Source organism: Aethalodelphis obliquidens, unplaced genomic scaffold, assembly GCF_003676395.1.
Source record: "Aethalodelphis obliquidens isolate GAN/ISIS:26980383/991018 unplaced genomic scaffold, ASM367639v1 scaffold25, whole genome shotgun sequence".
Taxonomy (NCBI): domain Eukaryota; kingdom Metazoa; phylum Chordata; class Mammalia; order Artiodactyla; family Delphinidae; genus Aethalodelphis; species Aethalodelphis obliquidens.
In genome coordinates this window covers 9,526,291-9,546,941 of record NW_020837969.1, presented here as the reverse complement: position 1 = coordinate 9,546,941, position 20,651 = coordinate 9,526,291, and the positions used below count along the sequence as shown (strand labels likewise).

The following is a 20,651-nucleotide window of genomic DNA, read 5'->3' as shown; positions in this document are numbered from 1 at the left end:
GACCGGGGCACGAACCCGTGTCCCCTGCATCGGCAGGCGGACTCTCAACCACTGCGCCACCAGGGAACCCCGAGCGAGATCCTTTGATTCAGCAGGAAGTAGGAGGGTTCTTTCCTCCTACTGCTCTCATGTGGTTGACTGACAATCATTGTCTGAATATTTAAAAGTTTACTTCACACTCTCTTTTTTCTCATTTCCCATTACCAGTATCCTAGTTCGCATCCCCATTACCTCAAAATGGTCTATCTTTCTGTTATCTGGACCCCACTTGCAGGGCTAGGGCAAACCCAGAGGAAGGCCACCCATAACAGTATAAAACAGGGAAGAGAATGAGTGTCCTGAAGCAGGGTTTCCTGTGGTCTGGTTAAGGTAAGAGGCATGTTAGGTAATAAGGTCTGAAATGGGGCATCCAGGAGGTAATCCAATAGGTACCCAGATGGTAATCAAAAAGACAGAGCCGAACCTCAAATATGACAGGAGCATTGCCACGTATGAAGGACCACTGATCAGCTCTGGAGCTGGAGAGCGGATGAAATGCACGGTAAAGAAGAGGATGTGGTGAGAGGTGCAGAAGGGGATCTGAGCTGCAAGAAAAAACGGCAACCCTCTCTCACACTCTGCCTCAGGTGCATGGAAGGAAAAAGCCAGTTTCCCAAATGGTGACCTGTGAATTGCTGAGGGGTCTTAAGTATACACTGCAAGCATATGAGAGTTTCTGATTAAGACATATGTATATATGTGTGCCTTTATATATGTATATGCACATATAGTCAAAAATTATGAGAATATTCTAGATTGTCTAGATTACTATCTATAATTGGGTTCTACTATATATCAGGGCTTGCATTTGCTCTTGTATTTATAATCATGTTGGAGCCAAGTAATTTGTTATAATCTAAGGAGAAAAATGCCAGAGGCAGACAATATAGAAATCATGGGCCTGCTTCTAGTGAAAGCCAAATGACTTTACAGCAGGTAATAAAAATATAAGCTATATAGTTGTTCATATGGTGAAAATGATAAAAAGGTTGATTCTTAATATTGTATGTATGTGTATATAACTGGCCAAGTCACACTTTTCTTAAGCATAAAAGAGATTCCGTAAGAGATTAAACCTGAGGTGGCATCTGTGTTATAGTGAAAGGCTCCCTGCAGATGCAAACCTGGAGTCGTCCGTGTGAACACTGACACCAGTGGTTCTCGTGGCCACGAATTCCTGCTCTGAAGCCCATTAAATTCCGCAAATATTTTAACAGTTATCATCTTGGCTTAAGCATTTTCACGTGTAAGATGAAGAAGCTGAACTACGTCATCTCTACAGCCTTATCTCTAAATGTTCATGTCTCCCTCAGCACACACAAGACAGACGTGTCTGTCCTATACTCCATTCCCTTCCCTCCACATTGCTGTACAGCGTGATTTCTAAACCATCACAAAATGAGTATGGCAAGTGAAAGTACACAGGAAGATCTAGCTCCCTCTCACAAGTTTTCTGAATTTGTGCGGTATTATCTAAGCGCGGTAGAGCAGCAAGCATGTTCTCTGACTCCCAGCAGGCCGTTATTTGACTTTTGAAAGTCGACATAGAATTATTTTGTTTAACAAACATTTTAAAACATAGATAAATGTTTGCATGGCTGTTAATGGTGTCTAACCCTGTATTGGGGTCCAGTTCTGAACCATCTGAGATCCCATGAGTAAAACGGAGTTATTATTAGGCCGCCATCTTTAAACAGCAGACATTCCGTTAATCACTCAAGCAGACCCAAGGTGACATTTTCATGATCGGCCTAACGAGGACCTCGGTAAAAGTGGCATTTGAATATAATACGGCTCAAGAGTGTGTCTTGTAATAAGCACCTCCCAGGGGACAAAAGCCAGGAACACTGTTGGATTTAATCAATGAGCCTTGCATATCTTTGTTAATGGGTCAGAAGAGACCACGCCCTCAGCTAACGAGTTACACTTGCTTCAGGCATGAATAGTGCAAGATGGTTTACAAGCATTTTGAGTTTGAATAGCAAAGAGTTATCTAATCCCATCAACTTGTTCTGTAGAAACTACCAGTTTCTTTTTAGTAATAATACAGATGATATACAAAATGAATAAATAAGTTCACATTTAAAACAATATTTAATAGGGGATAAAATTAGGCTCAAAAATGTCTGCATCGCAAAGAACAAGTCATCTCGGCCACTGTCTTCTAAACAAAACTTCATCACCATTTCCAGCGTGTGGAATCATGTAACATAATGTGATCATCCCAAGGAGAGCATGGAAGCCCCCATGAACGTTTATTTCAGGGAACAAGTCCAGGGAGACTTTTGAGGCCATGTTGAGCATTGTTAGGTTTCCAGGCATGTTTTCAGGACACAAAGCAAATCTGAACGTCCTGCGTAGCCTGGTCCACGTCTTTGCTTCATGCCCATCACCCAAAGGTGAGCACTGGTGTGGAAACATTACCACTGTGCACACGTGGATGTGGAATGAAAGCTTGTGCCATGATTTCAAATCAATCTCAACTTAAAACGCTATAGGAAACAAGGCTGAGAGTTGAAAGAACATGGATTCAGACCTAGGAGAGTCTGAGTTTGTTATTTGTCTGTTTACGACTTGGAAATTTACCTGACTTATCTGAGCTTTGATTCCTCATCTGTAAAAGGAGAAACATCAACGTTCCTTACAGGCTAATGTGGCAGAAGGTACAGTATAAGCCACACAGCAAAACATCAGGCACGTTATCAGGACTCGAGCTCTCTTTCACTATGAAAAAAAATAACTTTCCTTCAGATTTAATATAAAGGGAAGCATTCTTCAACTCTCTAGATTAGGGTCAACTAAAAACTAAACAGTATGAAGGAATGTTTTCCCTTCCATCACAAATACAGAGAAAACATTTGATAGTGAATCCCTCAGATCCCTCATGCCACCATCAAGAGAAATTAGGTGGTTCTGGGCCAAAAGTGGGGGGACTTGGAGGGCGATGCTGGCTGTGCCTGGTGCCCCAGTGCCTCCTCAAAGAGCCACACCAGGTTCCAGGCTCAGGAGAAGCAGCACCGAGCACCGGAGTCAGAGAAGCATCCACACCAGGAGGAGGTGGGCTCAGATGAAGTCACTGAGAAATCGCTCACCTGCAAACAACATTCTCACCTTTATCAGTAGAACACCTAGCATTCCTTGGTCAAATACACAATTCCTCCCATTGTGACAAGTTCTTTTACTTGTATGACCTCATTTAATCTCAAAAATACCCCAATAAGTAAATTAAATTATTATTTTTTATTACTACTATGATGGTTAATATTACTTGTTAGCTTTACTGGGCTAAACGGTGCCTAGGAGCTGGTCAAACATTATTCCTGGGGTGTGTCTGTGAGGATGTATGCAGACTAGATTAGCATTTGCTTCTCAGAGGAGTGAAGAGCACCCGCCCCCATTCGGGTGGGCGTCATCCAATCCTGAGGCCTCAGTACAACCAGAAGGCAGAGGAAGGCGGAATTCCCTCCCTCTGCTTGAGCTGGGACGCCCAGCTTGTCCCACTCTTACGTCGGGGCTCCCGGCACTTTCCCTGCTGCCCCTCCCACTGGATTCCCTGGTACTTGGACTGAATCACACCACTGGCTGCCTGGGCCTCCAGCCTGCAGACTGCAGGTCACTGGGCTTCTCTGCTCCGTCAGCAGCAGTAGGGGACCTGGGCTTCTCTGCTCCGTCACCATGAGGACCAGCTCCTACAGTAAGCCTCCCCTTGTGCACATCTGCGCACACCCTACCGTTGCTGCTTCTCTAGAGAACCCTGATTGATACGACAACTAAGGAAAATGAGCATTAGGAATGTCCTGCAAATTGCCCCAATTCTTATAACTAGTAAACAGCTGTATCGGAGGGCATCTCTCAGGGTATCTGATGCCAAAGCAGGTATCTCAGCTACTGTCCTGTACTGTCGCCAAGGTGCCATCTGCTCTATTTCAGTGTATTCATATCTTTTTTATTTTCAATGTCCAACCACCGGCAATAAATAAACAGATGGATAAATAAATAGGTCAGAATACATTTTCAAAGTGTAAATCTGAAAATATAAAGGCCACGTTGAATTTGAGAATTAATAATATTTCTGGACCCTTTTTTGTGTGTGTTTTATTTCCCTTGTCTTCTCTGATTTCCCAAACACTAAGCAACATCTCACGTGATGCTCAGCCAGCATCCAATACACCATTAATACTGGGCTGAAGGCTGAGTTAGAAAATCATTATAAGAGAGGTGGTAAAGGGCTGGAATCACCTCCAGGTCCGTGGGACTTAACAGGTCACACGGTTTTTATTTGTTTTATGGGGACAGGTGTGAAGTCAGACACTTTAGAAAGAGCATTTACTAGCATAAGAAATATCCACCCATTTGTCTTGAGGGATAAAGGCGAACACTTCTGAAAACGAGGGCAGACAGAGGGAAGTAATGGCTTGTATGTACAGACATTAACTCAAACAGATGGGCAACTTAAAAACACAGGCAGTTCTGAAACGGAAAATGAAGAAAAACAGGATTTGGTTGAGAAGCATCTTTAGCTGCTCTAAACCTCTTGAAAATATTTAGTACATCGTAGCCCAAGGAAGGAAAAAAACCCAAAAAACACTTAATCATTTGAAGCAAACAGAAGAGCTCTGGAAAGGAAGGGACGCAGTACGTGGGCAGACAAATGACTAAAGACAAAGAGAGGCTCTGACTTGGCAAATGCTGCCACTTGACCGTTTCCTTAGGGGCAAATCCATTGCTTCCGCAAGGCTGTAGGAAGCAGCTGACGCCCACCCCTCTGCTTTGGAGAGTCACAGGAAGGCACAGGTGTGAACGTTTAAAAAGAAAAGGGCCACTTCTTAGGAACAAAGAAATAAAACAAAGTTCCATTCAGTAAAAAGCAAGACCCTGGGGACAGAAGCTGAAGCAAAGCAGTGACACTTCTGTGTGTTACATGCCAGCTCTGACCCAGTTACCTCTGGTCACTGCCCCACAGAGATCACCCTCCTGTGGGGATGGGACCCTAATGCACCTTCAGTCTGGTGTCATGAGAACTCGCCAGGGATCAGAACACTTTGTTTATGGCGGGTTTTCATGGGATCTGGAATCCTGGGGCACAATTCATCTAACTTGGTAGGTGGGATGACAGGACAGGATGCTGCTCTGGAAACTCATCAACTCATTGCACATGCTGCTCTGATCAGGGACAGCTCCCTTAACCTGTTTCAGCCTTAGCTTCGCCGCCTGCAAAATAAGGACAATAAAGACCCTTGGAAACGGTTGCCAGTGCTCAGCTCAAGTTAGTGGGACAGTGCGCACAGCATCAATCCACTGTCCTCTGACTTTCATGAGCGAAACAGCGGAGCCGCAGAGGAGAGCAAGGTGCCTGGAAGAGTGTGGACCATTAAATATGTTTTTAACAAAATGAACTCTGTGGGTCTAATAAATTCTCAAAACTGCTGACCTGAAATTTTGGCTGCATTTTACCAAAAAAAAAAAATAATAAAGAACACAGAAAATAGACAAGCAATAAACATGTGATGCAACTATGAAAGGTTGTTAAGAATGATGATGGAACTAAGGAAACTAGGCAATTTCACTGTAAAAAATAATGTAAATATCTTGTGACTTCCGTTTTCCCCTATATATGTCCAGAAAGAAAATCTCATGACCTTCTGTCACTAATTTCTCCAGTTTTTCACAATTTGCAAACCTTCTTGCCCCAAGATCCAAACACTGCTGCTGGAGTTGATTCGGTTCTTGCTCCTGAGGTGGAGAGGAGAGGGGTAGGGATTTCACGGGGCAGAGAGGGGATCACACGCGCTGGTCCATTTGGGCTGCCATAGCAGAGACCTCATACCTGGGGCTTGAACAACAGAAATGTGTGGTCACACAGTTCTGGGGGCCAGCAGTTGGAGATCAAGGTGTCAGCAGGATTAGTTCCTTCTGAGGGGCTTGAGGAAGACTGCTCCTTCCTCCTTGGCGTGTAGATGGCTGTCTTCAACCTGTGTCTTCACAAGGTCTGCCCTCTGGGTCCCAATTTCCCTCTCTTATCATGACAGCAGTCATGTTGGAGTGGGGCCCACCCTAATGACCTCATTTTCACTTGGTCACCTCTGTAAAGACCCTTTATCCAAATACAGTCACATTTTGAGGTCCTGGGGGTTAGGACGCCAACATATCTCTTTTGAGGGGGGCACAATTCAGCCCTGACACCTGTAGCAGTCAGACACGCCTGAGGTGCACTCTGCCTGGCGTCACACACCTAACCACTGGGCTCTCCAGGCTGTATGCCTTGTGCACAGGGCTGTTCTTCTGGAGGCTATTCCTGTAGTGTGGTTATTACTGTATTTGAAAGTTGAAGATGACATCACCACTGGCCTAATTTCAAGCTGTGTTTCTTGCCGATAATACCATTTATGTTAGAAGCCTTACTGAGGAAAGCGATTGATGAGAGAGTGGAGCCATACGCACTTATTCGTAAGCTCACATCGATGCCAAGTATGGTCCAGGCACTGTGCAAAATGCTGGGATTCACATTTAGACAAAATCCCTCTCTTTAAGAATGGGGATTGTTAACACGTGTTCCTTAGACACCTGCGCCAAGTTTACCTGGGGTGCTTGTACGATTGCAGATTCCAGCTCCTTGGGACCCGCAGGTCAGATTTGGGGGGCACTTGGAAGTTAGGGATCTATACGCCAGATGGTTCTTGTGAACTTTGAAGAACCACTGGTCCAGGAGAAGCAATCTACAGACACACAGGACAAAAGGCAGTGGCGAGGTCACAGCATGCACAAGAGGGTGCTCAGGACCCGGGGTAGGGGCACCTCAGTCCCCCAGAGACAGAGAAGCTTGGGGACTTGATGAGGAGCAATTAAAAGGCGATCGGCAATCCACATACAGACGAAGCACTCCGATGTCTCATTTTGAGTATTGTGAGAAATCAGAGAAACCTATTCCCAGCTCAGTTACTTAAATATTATTGATGTTAACTAGACATTTGTAAAATCTCTGCTTGAAAGCACGTCAACAAGTACTTCCTGAAGACACTCACTGATGAAATTATGTTTCTATCCTGTAAGGTTCCTTTTTTAGGGGTGCCTGTTAGTACCTGGCTCCAGCGTCAAGATTTCATGTCAACTGTTTCATTTAACCCTTCAAACATGCCAGGTGGGGGAGTATTCTTATCCCTGCTCACAGAAGAAGCTAAACCTCAGTGAATTGTGTTGCCTGTCCAGGGTCATGGCGCCAGTAACTACTGGGAATGGGAGGGATCCTTGCCTAAATCGGGAGATTCTGACTGTGAAATGCCCAAGATCTAATCACTCAACTCAAATCCCATAAGAAGATCATGAGCAAATGGAATAAACCTCAGTTTACAATATACTTAGTGGGATTTGGCAAATTTTTGGCTTTATGAACTATGTGGATTCATAACCTAATATATTAGAATATAGTTGACATAATGACTATAACCTGTATTCTCACACATACATATTTTCATATATATCATAACACGTGATTTGTTTTGCTTTTTTTTTGCGATACGCAGGCCTCTCACATTGCGGAGCACAGGCTCTGGATGCGCAGGCTCAGTGGCCATGGCTCACGGGCCCAGCCGCTCCACGGCATGTGGGATCTTCCCGGACCGGGGCACGAACCCGTGTCCCCTGCATCGGCAGGCGGACTCTCAACCACTGTGCCACCAGGGAAGCCCCCTGTTTTGCTTTTAAAATGATTTTAAAAACATTATTTTTAAATTTCTAAAAACACTGCACTATTACCATGTCACATAGAAGCTTGAACATTTCATAGAAGCAAATAAATATGTATAAAAAAATCAAGACAAAAGTCATAACTTCTTATGCATTTTATGCCCATAGGTAAAAGTTTTTGAGATTTACAAAATAACTCAAGTTTTATACCAGAACACCAAACATATCCTCTGAACTTTTGATAATGTTGCTATTTTTTTAAGTTACAAAAAGGACAATTTTCTTCTGAAAGATGCCCTTTCAGTGGATAGAAATAATGTTCACAGAGGGAATAGTCATGGTATAGTAGAAATAATGTAGATTTTGGAATCTGAAGGACATGGGTTCAAATCCCACCCCTGGTGTTTAGTCCTGTGTTTCTTGAGTAACGTTGCCTCTGAGCACCAGTGTCCACAGGATTAAAGAGATAAGAGGACGCATCCCCAGCTCAGTCCCGGGCTCACGGCAGACCTACATGTACCTCCTCGCCCAGCCACCCATCTCCTGCCTTATCCATACCCTTTACACTAGCAAATATTAGCACATATCAGCAGAGTGCAGGCGTCTATATCTTTCCATCTTAAAGTTCAGACTTTACGAACAGAGGCTTAACCATGTCATTTGTGAGAATGATGGTTTTCCCTATGCTTCATTGCCTGCAAAACGTAAGCAAAGCGTAAACAATACACAAGATCAAGTCCAAGCCAGAGCTCCGACTCACCAAGTGCTCTGAAAATCACGGCTCTGAGATAAAGAGCTACATGGGAACTGCTCTCTCTGTGACACAGGAAACTTGAAAGCCAAGCCCTGTAAGGTACCACTTTAACTGGATCTTTGAGATAATACAGAAAATTTCAATTCTAATTTTGGCTTCCCTCCAAGATGAATAAGATTAGTGTATTGATACGGGAAACAGCTGCTGGGCAGAGTTTCTTGGTTGAAGGCAGGAAATGAAGCCTGAAGGGCAAAAGATATGCCTGGTTTATCGAGGAGGATAAAAGCCAGTACAGGTTTTCTGAGAGAAGTCATTTCAAATGTCAAGGAAAGGGAGAAAAGCTGAAGTTCTCTGAAACGATGCGACACATCTGGCCTGCTGTGTGTTCTTCCTCACAGGTGATGGGCAGTGAAGGGTCCTGTTTGCTGCTGAGTCCTGCCCGGGACTGTCTGAGCGCTTGAACCCTCTCAACAATTCTCAGAGCTTGGCATCAAAGATCCTGTTTTACATGGCAGGAACCAGGTTTAGGGAGATTAGCACTCCCTGCCCATCACATGACTATTTTTCTCTCCAATTCTGTGCTTCTAAGATGTCACCAGCAGAAAGTCAATGAAAATGAGAAAACAAAGCAGATTAGGGCACAAGATAAGTCATCTTCAATGGAAAAAACAAAAAAATCAGAGCTTCAATGGAAAAAAAAAATCAGAACTTCCCTGGTGGCGCAATGGTTAAGAGTCTGCCTGCCAATGCAGGGGACACAGGTTTGATCCCTGGTCCGGGGAGATCCCACATGCCGCGGAGCAACTAAGTCCTGCAGCACAACTACTGAGCCTGCACTCTAGAGCCCGCGAGCCACAACTACTGAAGCCCGCGCTCCTAGAGCCCATCCTCCGCAACAAGAGAAGCCACCACACACTGCAACGAAGACCCAGTGCAGCCAAAAATAAATAAAATAAATAAATAAATAAGAAAAAGAAAAAAAGAATCATTCTCAAATACCTGTCATTAATTTACACTTCTTCTTTTTTCATTCAAACACTGCCCTGACACATGTTCTGCTGGGGCCTAGGGCAGCACATTCGTGGTCACATGACCAGCACTGGGGGCCCCAAAGGGCCTGACCCCACCCCTCAGCTTTACACCTCACTCATTTACTAAAAGGCAAGTGTTGCATTTTTAGTAAACATTTCAAAGTATTATTTTGCACAATTAAAGAAAAAATAAACTAACATCCTAGTGCAGTTAGAGAATGTGTAAGTTGTTTCTGTTCCTCTGTCAGCATAAAAGGAATGCTGTTCAAATCACTGAGAAATACTATACCCACTCCAGAAGGATAACTGAAATATTAAATAGTATATTGTAATATTAAATATATAAAATGTATAAATATATTAAATAAATATCAAATAGTAGGCTCCCAGCGCCACAAAGGGGTATTTGTCCATTTATTTATTTGTTTGTTTCCAGTTTTCAAGTCCCCTAGCTTCAAATAAAATAATTAAAATAACTATAAGATCAAACCTTTGATTCTGATAAGAGTCTCAAACTATTGCACCATTACTCTTGCATCAGTAATTAGATGGGTTGCAGGCTTTATAGTTGCTGTTGACCCAATGTGATCTTCTCTCAAAGGGTGTCAGATACTACTTGTTTTCTGGTGGAGCTATTTAGTTTGAAATTTATTGCAGCAGATAATTTTTTAATTATATATTTTTTCATTTGATTTGCTCCTTATGGAACCTACAAAGTCAAACCTCCTCTCATGAAAAACAAATAAGGATGCACTCAGTATCCTGAACGAACTTAAACTACTGCCTCCTTACTGATACTTTTAGAAACTGTATCTTCTCTGAGCACAGGTAATGGAAGGCCGCACCTCAACACTGATTTCGTTAGCCTGCTTTTTCTCACTTGTCCTAATTTCACTGAGTGGTGCCTCAATATTCCCAGCAATCAAAACCAGAAAACTATTTGTCATTCCGTATTTTTCTCTCTTCCTGACCCTTTACATTCCATCACAAGGGCCTGCTGATTCTGTTTTCTAAATATTTTCAACACCTGTTTTCTTTCAAACCTATTTTCACTGTATTTATCAAGGTCTTCATCATGGCTCCAATGCGTATTTCTAAAATTTCTAAGCACCCCTGTAATTTAGACAGGATTCTGTCCAATCATCTACCACACTACTAAAAGATATTTCCAAAATGCAGATGTGACTGTGTCTTTTTTGCCCTTTAATAGACTGAAGTCAACCACAGGAGAAAGAGTAAAAGCTATGTAAACTCAGTTGAGGTCTCCCACAATGGCCCCTACTTGCTGCTCCAACCGCATTTCCATCGGTGCTACCCCTTCAAATCCTAACTCAGCTGTCCCATGACGGGAAAAACATCCTGAAAAAATACCTTCTGCTCCATCTCTATTCAGTGTATATCTTCTCTTGCTTAATGTCATACTGAATTGTAGTTACTGATTCATGAGTCCATCTCTCCTAACGGACCATCAGAACGTTAAGAGTTGGGAGTGTGTCTTGGTACCTGCAGTGCCTAATTCAGAGGTAAGTTTGAATTGAAATAAAAATCATGAAAACAGCTGTATCATCTTTAATGCTTACATTAAGTTTTAAACCTACAATTGTACTCTACAAACACAGACATATGATTAATGTCACTTTGCCTCTGTATGAACATGTATATATAAACAAAATGTCAAAAACTTGTACAGAGTATACCCTCTCTATAAACATGGACCCTACATCTACTTTAATTTTTGGAACAGTGTGCTTGAGGTCTATAGGTTTCAGAGGTAAAGCTTGTACCTTTATCCTTATAAATGTGCTACAGGGAAATCCTCATTTCCCAATTTTATATCTAATGTGAATATAGTATCTTGGGCAAGAAAATAAAAGAGTTTGAGCTGTCTTGAGAGGGAATAGTGTGATGGTATGCATTTAGGTGATGCTTTGGCAAAGTCTTTTTCCCTTATAGAATTCCAAGAATTTTAAAGGAAGAGTTCACCCACTCTTTAATTTCATACCCTACCATTGTGAACTGCCAGCAGTTCAGGACCACGTAGATGCTATCATCCATCTGTATCTATTAACTCTCTTTGGACCCAAAAACTACTTTGAAAAAATTATCTTCAATTATCTAAAAACTGAAAAAAAATTAATCTAAATACAATTTAGATGGTTGGTACAAGGAGGGAATTAAAAATCCACAAAGGCTCATTCTGACTATATTGAAGGAGGCCAATGTTTTTCTGTAAGTTAGATGAGTATTTACATTATGGAAAACTTCTGTGTTCTATAAGTAACAAAAGGAAAGCGAATGATTAATGCTAAACAAATCAAGTTTCCCATTATTAAATACCATAACAATTACACATTTATATTATGAACTGTATTAAATTCAGTTCAATCAGCTCTAAGGCTCTTCAATTGTAAGTAAAACACTGTTAAGGTATAAATTGCCAATATATATGTTATATAAGCCTATTCTGTTTAAAATTTTACGATGTTTTCTCAATGGCCTTCACCTATTGGAGTAAACATTTTTACTATTTATCTTAAAAGATTTATTTTTAAAATGATGAAAATGCTTGTGTAGCTGTACCAAATAATTTAAATGGTTTAAAAAAGCCTATTTTTCACCATTTTTAAAATTTTTAAACATTACAGCCTCACATATGATGAAAATATTTTATACATTATTGTAATCAAAATGCTATTTTACACAAATTGGAAAGAACTAAGAGAAGACTAAAGAAACTGTTCCATAGTAAATGAATTTAAACACCTAAAATATAGATTACTTAGAACTGGTGTCTGCAAAATTTTGTTTTTAGTATAATTTCTTTTGGCCAGACACATTTTGATTCAAACGCTGAAGAGGCAGGCAGAAGATCTGGATTCTAGACCAACATTTTTATGATTATTAATAAATCACTTAACTTTTATGTGCCTCAGTTAAAAAAACATAAAAATAAGCAAATTAAACTAGATTATTTTTAAGGGCCCTCCAGGTTTTACAGGTCATAGTTTATGAAACAACAACAACAACAAAAAAAACAAGATCATATTGACTCTCCAGTTATCAGAATGGTTAACAGAAAGTGCAGAAGACTGTGGATTTATAGTGGGAAGATGATGCTTCTGAAATATTTTATAATTTGAGAACACAATCACATCGGGCATTTATATTCCAATTTACCACCTAGAACATGGTGTGTGATTCTAACATTCCACGTCCCTGATGGCATTACTTTGGGGTTACGTGCAACACAGAGAAGAGATACACTGACCACGTTCAATCAAATCCTTCAGCTGAAACTGCAAAGATTCCAGAAGGATCTGGTTTTCAGTGCTCTATTTCTATTTCTGAGTCATTTAATTCAGCATCAAATAGTTCTGCTGAGCCAGAAAATGGGGCAAGGAGAGGGAAGTGGAAACTTATCAACAAGACACATCCCAGGCATTCTCTGGTTCCTTTTCAACCATGCAGCAGAAGAGCAAGCCATCCCTCCATCGAGTCAACAATGTTCAGAACTCCTCACGTGTCAGGGAGATAAACTAACGTCTGCCCGGACTGTCATTTCTCATGTGTCTGTCTTGTCACATGACAGTCTCTTTCCAGGATCTTCTTGGGCTTCTACCCTGAGAGCAGATTCCATTTAGGGCCCTGTCTAGGGACTCAACCTCTAGAGGCCAAGATTTGGGAACTCTTGCCAATCCTGGTCTCAGTCAGTTTCCTTGTTCAGTCCACAATGCCAAGGACATGCAGCCCACAGGGCTGCTCTCTGAGCAATGGATTCTATGTCATAGGCAGAGAGTAACAGAGCATTTAAAGAAAATGAGAAGCATTTCTTCTTTTGAAAGAAAAAGTACTCTTCTTAAAAAAAAACATCAATCCTAACGAAACAAGCCTATTAGATCTTCATGTTTATCTTACATTAAAGAAGAAAATCTGGAGGTACAACATAAATGATGCAGGCTGGGTGTCTGATTAACTTCTTGCAGTTAAAGACACATACAATAATTGTGATAAATATCTATTATTGTCTCATAGAGCAATACCAGAAAATCTAATATCTAATGAAAAAAGAGAAACAAGGAAACCAATATGAGGTTTCATTCATAAATTGCAATTAGCTTTCAAAGACCAATATATTTCATTATGCGTATAAATCTCGATAAGAGAAAACTGAAAATTTCATGACTTCAAAGCCTTCAATTAAAATTAAAATGCCTTATTTGAAAATTTGATTTTTTATGCATATGAAAGATAAAATGAAAAAAAAAATCATGAAATATTGAAATCAACTTTAACAAGTCCTATATTTAAGTGACCTAATGAAAATGAAATATGCAGTGTGTGGCTCAAAGTATGAGTTTTTAATCTAAGAAAAGGGAAAATGAGCTTTAGTAATTGATTTTCTTCTAATTAATACAACTGTCAAGAAAAATTATTTTGAATCTGAGTTGGATAACACATTTTTAAGTTTCAAAATGAAATACAAGTATTAGAATAATTCTACCCAGCATCTGGTGAGTGTTCAACCATTCTACGAATTCAGGCTATAAAGCTAAATCAAGCTGAGTGCAAATGTCAGAAGTGTTTGCACAGTCAGCAGAAAGTTTCATTTGTACTTTTATGAACTCACATTCATTTTTCCTTACCTTTTAACCATAATCACAGCTCTTGTATATTTCAGAGTGTGATTAAAATAAGAAAAATAAATTGAACTCAAGTTTGGGGATGAAAACACACATTTCTTACCCTGGCAGAGTGGAGCGAGGGAGTCCCACTGATACATGCCAACTGGATTTCGTCTACAGGTTGCGTTGCTATGGCCAATCATCCGATATCCAGGCTTGCAAAAATAATGCACTTTACTTCCAACTTCTCCTGTAGTCCTATTCAAAACACCACCATTCTTCAGGGTGTGGGTCAAGCTGCAGTAAGGTGCTATGGGCACACAAACACACATACACAAAACCAATCAATAAACGTTGCATTTCCCTTGATAAGAGATATAAATGAAATATCTCTATTGTTAAAATAGTGGGAAATCAGCATCAACACGGAAACTTGTACTCAAAGCATCCTCAGACACAAAAGTGCTGGTGAGGGTGTGGGGCAACAGGAACGCTCATCATGGCGGGTGGGGATGCAGGATGGCGCAGCCACTTGGGAGGACAGTTTGGCAGCTTCTTGCAAAACTAAACACACTCTTATCATATGACCCAGCAATCACACTCCTTGGTGTTTTCCCAAAGGAGTTGAAAGCTTATGTCCACAGAGATACTTGCACACAGCTGTTCATAGCAGCATTATTCAGAGTTGCCAAAACTCAGAAGCAACCAAGACGCCTGTCAGTAGGTGAATAAATAAACAAACTGCGGTCCATCCAATGTTTCTTTTTATTCAGCGCTAGAAAGAAATGATCTATCAACCCATGAAGAGACATGGAAGAACCTTCAACGTATGTGATTGAGTGAAAGAAGCCAACCTGAAAAGGCTACAGACTGTTGATTCCAATTTTACGACATTCTGGGAAAGGTGAAACTCTGGAGACAGTGAAAAGATCAGTGGTTTCCAGAGGCTGGTGGGGGAAGGACGGTAGAGCACAGAGGATTTTTCAGCAATGAAACTACTCTGCATGAATCCATGATGGTGGATACACGTCATTTTACATTTGTCCAAACCCGCAGAACATCCAACATCAAGAGTGAATCCCAACGTGAACTACGGACTTTGGGTGATAACGATGTGTCAGTGTAGGTTCATTAACAAATGTGCCATCTGGTGAGGATGCTGAAAATGGAGACGGCTGTGCATGTGGGAAGCCAAGGAGTAAAGTGAAAATCTCTGTAACTTCCTCTCAATTTGACAGTGATTTGAAACTTCTAAAAAAAAAAGTCTAAAAAATAAATTAATTAAAAATCCAGAAAAATCTAGGGCCAAAGGTCAAGTTTCTTAAGTTTGAAGTTTAGATTATCTGCGGCTGTTAATCAACGTGATGATGGAATTCTAACTTTCTGACCAAAAAAAAAAAAAAAGAAAAAAGTATCATTAAAATGGAGAAAATAGAAGAATATAACATTTTGCAATCAAGGCCATTAATTTTTTTCCTTGTTGCTGTTCAATGGTCTTGAGAATTCTTGAGAATTGTATGATGACGTGGACAGTTAAGCCTCTTTTTTTTTTTTTTTTTGGTACGCGGGCCTCTCACTGTTGTGGCCTCTCCCGTTGCGGAGCACAGGTTCCAGACGCACAGGCTCAGCGGCCATGGCTCACAGGCCCAGCTGTTCCGTGGCATGTGGGATCTTCCCGGACCGGGGCACTAACCTGTGTCCCCTGCATCGGCCAGGGAAGCCCCAAGCCTCTTTTTAACATATGGGATTTGATTACAATCTTTGAAGAAAATGCACTACTTCAGGTCAATGAAAATCTTACAACAGCTTTAATCACCACATTTGTAGGGAGACTTTTTAAAATTAGAGACAGTCATTTGTGAAAATCATAGTCTTACCTACGCAGAACGTAACGTTTCAATGGCTAAAAAGCTCTGCATCTTATTTACACATTTAGAGAAAGAAACTCATTTTATTCTTACAAGACCAGTTTCACCGCAGCATAAAATCGTATGAACTCCCTTCAGATGAGTAAAACAATAAATTAAAGAAAGCTGTGAAGTCCTGGAGATCCAGGGTTCCTTTTGCAAGAAGAGGTTTTAAATGTACCACTTCCCTGTGGGTGTCCCAAATAGAAAGCACACACACAGGTCTGAATGCTTAATGTTGAACCTTCCCTTAGAAATAAGTTCAGCAGAAACCTTCTGAAGCCTTCACATCATTGCACTGCCCAGAAGCGATGTCTGTGTGTCTGGCCTCGGTTGTTAACCATGTTCCTGTGAGAAGCATCCTCAGAGAACAGTCTCAGCTGGATGAGGTACCATTTCATTTTTTTAATGGACTCCTTTTTATTAAGTTAAAATCCACTAACTCTTATACGGAACTCTTGTCCCATTGGCATACCATTTTCCATGTTCAACTGTTGGAGATTAAATGTTGTAAGTTTTGAATGAACCAAAATATTTAGTTTAGGGAAGGTATGAGTATAATCAGGCACCCCAGCTACCAACTACCCAGAATTACTGTGCCAGTAAATTAAAATAATAATAATAATGATGATGATGAAAAGCAGGAAGGCCAAGCCAACTGTAGACCCTGCTCCAAGTTCAGAGATAAGATAAAGTCTGAAAGCTCCTGAAGGGGCAGTGGGACCACACGGTGCTTAGGGTGTCACCTGTGAGCTTTGTCACAGTTCAGTCTGTTAAGAGAGAGAATCTGCAGGATGACTGTCTAACTCTATGGGGTCCAATAATTATTTTCTTTCCTATTGACTGTGTTTCTTCTATCACCAGGCTGTCAGGATATCCCTTCCTTCCTAACTCATCTAGAACAAGATACAGAGGGGCCCAGAGCGGGGAGACACGGCACAGCAAAGCAAAGGGGAAGATTAGAACACGGGCTCCCACCTGTTCGACTCCTGGCTATGTTAAGAATTAAGAGGACCAGGGCCCAATCCTTACATTCTGCTCGTGGTGCGTTGGAAAGGCAGGTGAAGGAGGGAGACACTCAAGTAGGAATCATGATGGAAGACAGCGGGCAGAGTTGGCTATCCTGGGGTTTCTGGGTGGATGTCAGCCAGTCTGTAGTTCTGACTCTCCCATTACTGAAGCTTATTTCACTTACTCTCACTTATTTCATTTAAGGGCCATTTTTTGCTCAACACTCAGCAGTTTATTGAATTGACTTGAACCTCAATGGACAAGCACTTGCTTTTTGTTGTTGTTGTTTTGTTGGTTAATCATGTAGATCAATTATATTGCTCTTAAGCCTGACGACCAATGCTTCACACATGTAAGGCAAACAAAGGCTTGTGATGCAACACATGCTTACATTATGGGCCGCAGCTCCCTTGCCCACAATATTACAGTTCAGGGATCTTCACTGAATCACTGCTCTGAAATTACTGGTGATGAACTGCTAGCAGACGTCACTGACTCATCAAATTTTAAGTGAAAATCTGTTCAAAGATCTATCTGTATCTATATCTACAGAGAGATAAATACATAGGTCCATTCACAGAACAACAGTTTATAGCCTTCTCCGAAATTCTCCTTTTTCCTACTTTCCCAACACTGTTTAACAAAGAGAATCTTCTTGTTCTATAAGGAATGAAAATATCCCTTGAAAGACAGAATTCAAGGTATAATCACATCGCCAGGCTACTAAGTAATTTGCCACAGATAAAACAAGATAAATTATGTTCACCATTATTTCCCCTGCACTGTCCATTTTTGCTCATTGGAAATAAATTCAAACAATTCTACAGGTCTGAGTATTTAGTTTTCAGAACAAGGAATTTGATGAACACAAATCCAATCACTGCCCTAATGCTCTCAATACCCATTCGAATGAAGCGATTTCAACTGTGAGCTCTTTGTTGATAAGCTTTTTGAATGGCTACTCTGAGCAAAGGCGGGAAAACAAAAGTCTGAGCATATTTTATTAAACATTATAGAGGAAGCATGAGTGAATTTCATGCCTCCTGTCCTTACATCAAGAGCTATTTCAAAACCCTGATGCTTTTTACCATTTCATGACGTCTACCAATCAGAGAGAGCTAAAATATTCTTAAAACTACTAAGACCTTTCGCTGTTCCTGCCTCAGGATGTTCCCATCACTGAGGATGTACTACAGACATTGGAATAAGCAACCTCTGGGAGGTACACTGGTCAATGAAATGCACAGAGTGGGCATCTCCCTTGGGAAATATATCTCAATTGTTAGCACGGATACTGTTGAGTGAGACACTGAGAAAAGGTTAGATATTTTTCTTAGTATTTAAAATATCTGAGGAATTTAAATTGTCTGTCTACTGCTTTTGTAGGGCAGTATAAACATTAGGTGTCGGGCTGGTCACATTGACATACCCAGGATCTAATTTCTCATAAATGTATTAACTGATTTAATTAATATAAAAAACTACTGACAGAAAGTGATTGAAATATATGGGGAAGGAACAAAATAATTTAAATGTTGACAAGGAGATATATACGTAAACATTTATTTTGTATATGTTTATATGTGTGTATATATCTATATATCATGTCTGCATAAAGATAAAGAGATATACGAATATATAACCAATAAAAAGACATACTGTTAATAGTAAGATGTTATTATTACTTATACAATTAAACGCAGGGACTTCCCTGGTGGTCCAATGGTTAAGAATTCACCTTCCAGTGCAGGAGACATGGGTTTGATCCCTGGTCGGGGAAGTAAGATCCAAGATCGCACATTCTGCGGGACAACTAAGCCCGTGTGCTGCAACTAGAGAAGCCCACGAGCCACAAGGAAGATCCCTGAGTGCCGCAACTAAGACCCAACGCAGCCAAATAAACAAATAAATAAATAAATTTAAATTAAAAAAAATTAAATGTAATATGATTATCTCCTCCTGGTTGTCTCCTTAGCCTTTAAACATATTTTAAAACTAATTTATATTATATTACTTTACTTTGGGGGAAATATCTTTGCTTTCTGTGGCATGCAATTCAATAGTTTATGATTTTAGCAACAAAACGTTTTAATAGTAATCAACAGATAGTTTATTTTCCCTAATGTAGTTTAGAGATATCACTCAGAGTAATTTCCCATCATATTATTTCTATTGAAGTTAATTATTCATCTTCAGAAATTAGGTTTATACTATAAATCTTTATATATTGTAATTTTTTAATTTAATGCAGATCCTTTGTATTAAAAATACTTTTATATTAAATCTTAACCTCGCCTACTAACCTGAATAACGAATCTTGAATCCTTTTTTACTGGTTGCATGATCAGTGGACCAGCGGAGATATAACTGATTACTCTTGCTTGTAAAATTTGACTGTTCAGTATGGTTTCCACTCAAGACCACTAAGAGAGGACTTTGACCAGAAGAGCCTAAATGAAACAGAAAAAATAAAAAAGTTATGATATGAATTAGCACCTACAAAATGCAGACTACCTTTAGCTTTTGATTAAATTGGAGTCTAGCTATACGATATATAGCTATTTAGTTCCAAAGGAGACAAAGTATTCCAAATAAATAAAGCAGCAGATACATTCCCTGTTAAAAAATAATAATAAAAGAAACAATAGCCAACCAAAGTAACTTCAGACATATATGCTACTAATACATAATACTTAAATCGAATAAAAAGTTACCTATAAAACAGCAGTAGTTTAAAAAATGAAAATAGTTTTTACTATTATTAGTATTTACAACATTGAATGGATACAGGGAATGGAAATTTTCATGCAATACTAGTGAAAGTATAAGTTAGTATAATCACTTTGGAGAGCAATTTGGTAATATCCAATACAACTGAAGGTTTTAATTATATTTTTTATAAACACCAACATATGTGCACAATGTTATGTATACAGCAAAACGTTTATTCCAGCATTTTTATGGCAAAATTTAGATCCTAAGTTGTGGTTTGGGGTTTTAAAAAGGTATTTAAAAATCTTTTCAAAGAAATTCTACATAGCATTTAAAATTAATGAACTAGATAAACATGTATCAGTGTAGGTAATTTTTAAAATAGCATATTGACAAGTGAAATCTGTTTGCAGATAAATATAATATGATGGCAATTGTGTAAACATTCAAAAGTGTGCAATATACAAATTGTATGTGAGTGTGTACGTGTGTGTGAGTGTGTACGTGTGTGTGAGTGTGTACGTGTGTGTGAGTGTGTACGTGTAGTCTCTGTTACCAAGATGGAAGCTAGCAAGTTCCTCACAAGTGAAGGCCACCATCTTTCTTCTGACACCTTTTTCTCAATTGAGTTCTCTAGTGATTAAAGTCCTATTTTGTTTTTAAATTGAGGAATAAGCACTACTGGAGCCGTAGAGAGCAATAAACTCTTGGGTTATTAAAGCTTAAAATCAACATATTCAACTTTTTCCTTTTTTGGTCAACTCAAGAGCTATAAAAGAGCCACTGTCTTTCAAAAAAACAAAACAAAACAGATGCAATGAACATGACGTTTACTTCAACAAAAATGCCAATGCTTAAAAAATTATTCATATAAAATTCTGACCTTTCATTT

At 39.9% G+C, this 20,651-nt stretch overlaps 1 protein-coding gene across 1 annotated transcript in view; it reads right to left on the bottom strand.

Moving 5' to 3' along the window:
• CSMD1 (CUB and Sushi multiple domains 1) overlaps nt 1-20,651 on the bottom strand; it is a 1,488,158-nt gene that overhangs the window by 84,371 nt on the left and 1,383,136 nt on the right. Inside the window, exons 49-50 of the mRNA XM_027123007.1 lie at nt 19,351-19,497; nt 14,251-14,439 (exon numbers count right to left, since the gene is read on the bottom strand). Of these exons, the coding sequence (XP_026978808.1) occupies nt 14,251-14,439; nt 19,351-19,497 (336 nt within the window). The remainder of the gene's footprint in view (nt 1-14,250; nt 14,440-19,350; nt 19,498-20,651) is intronic.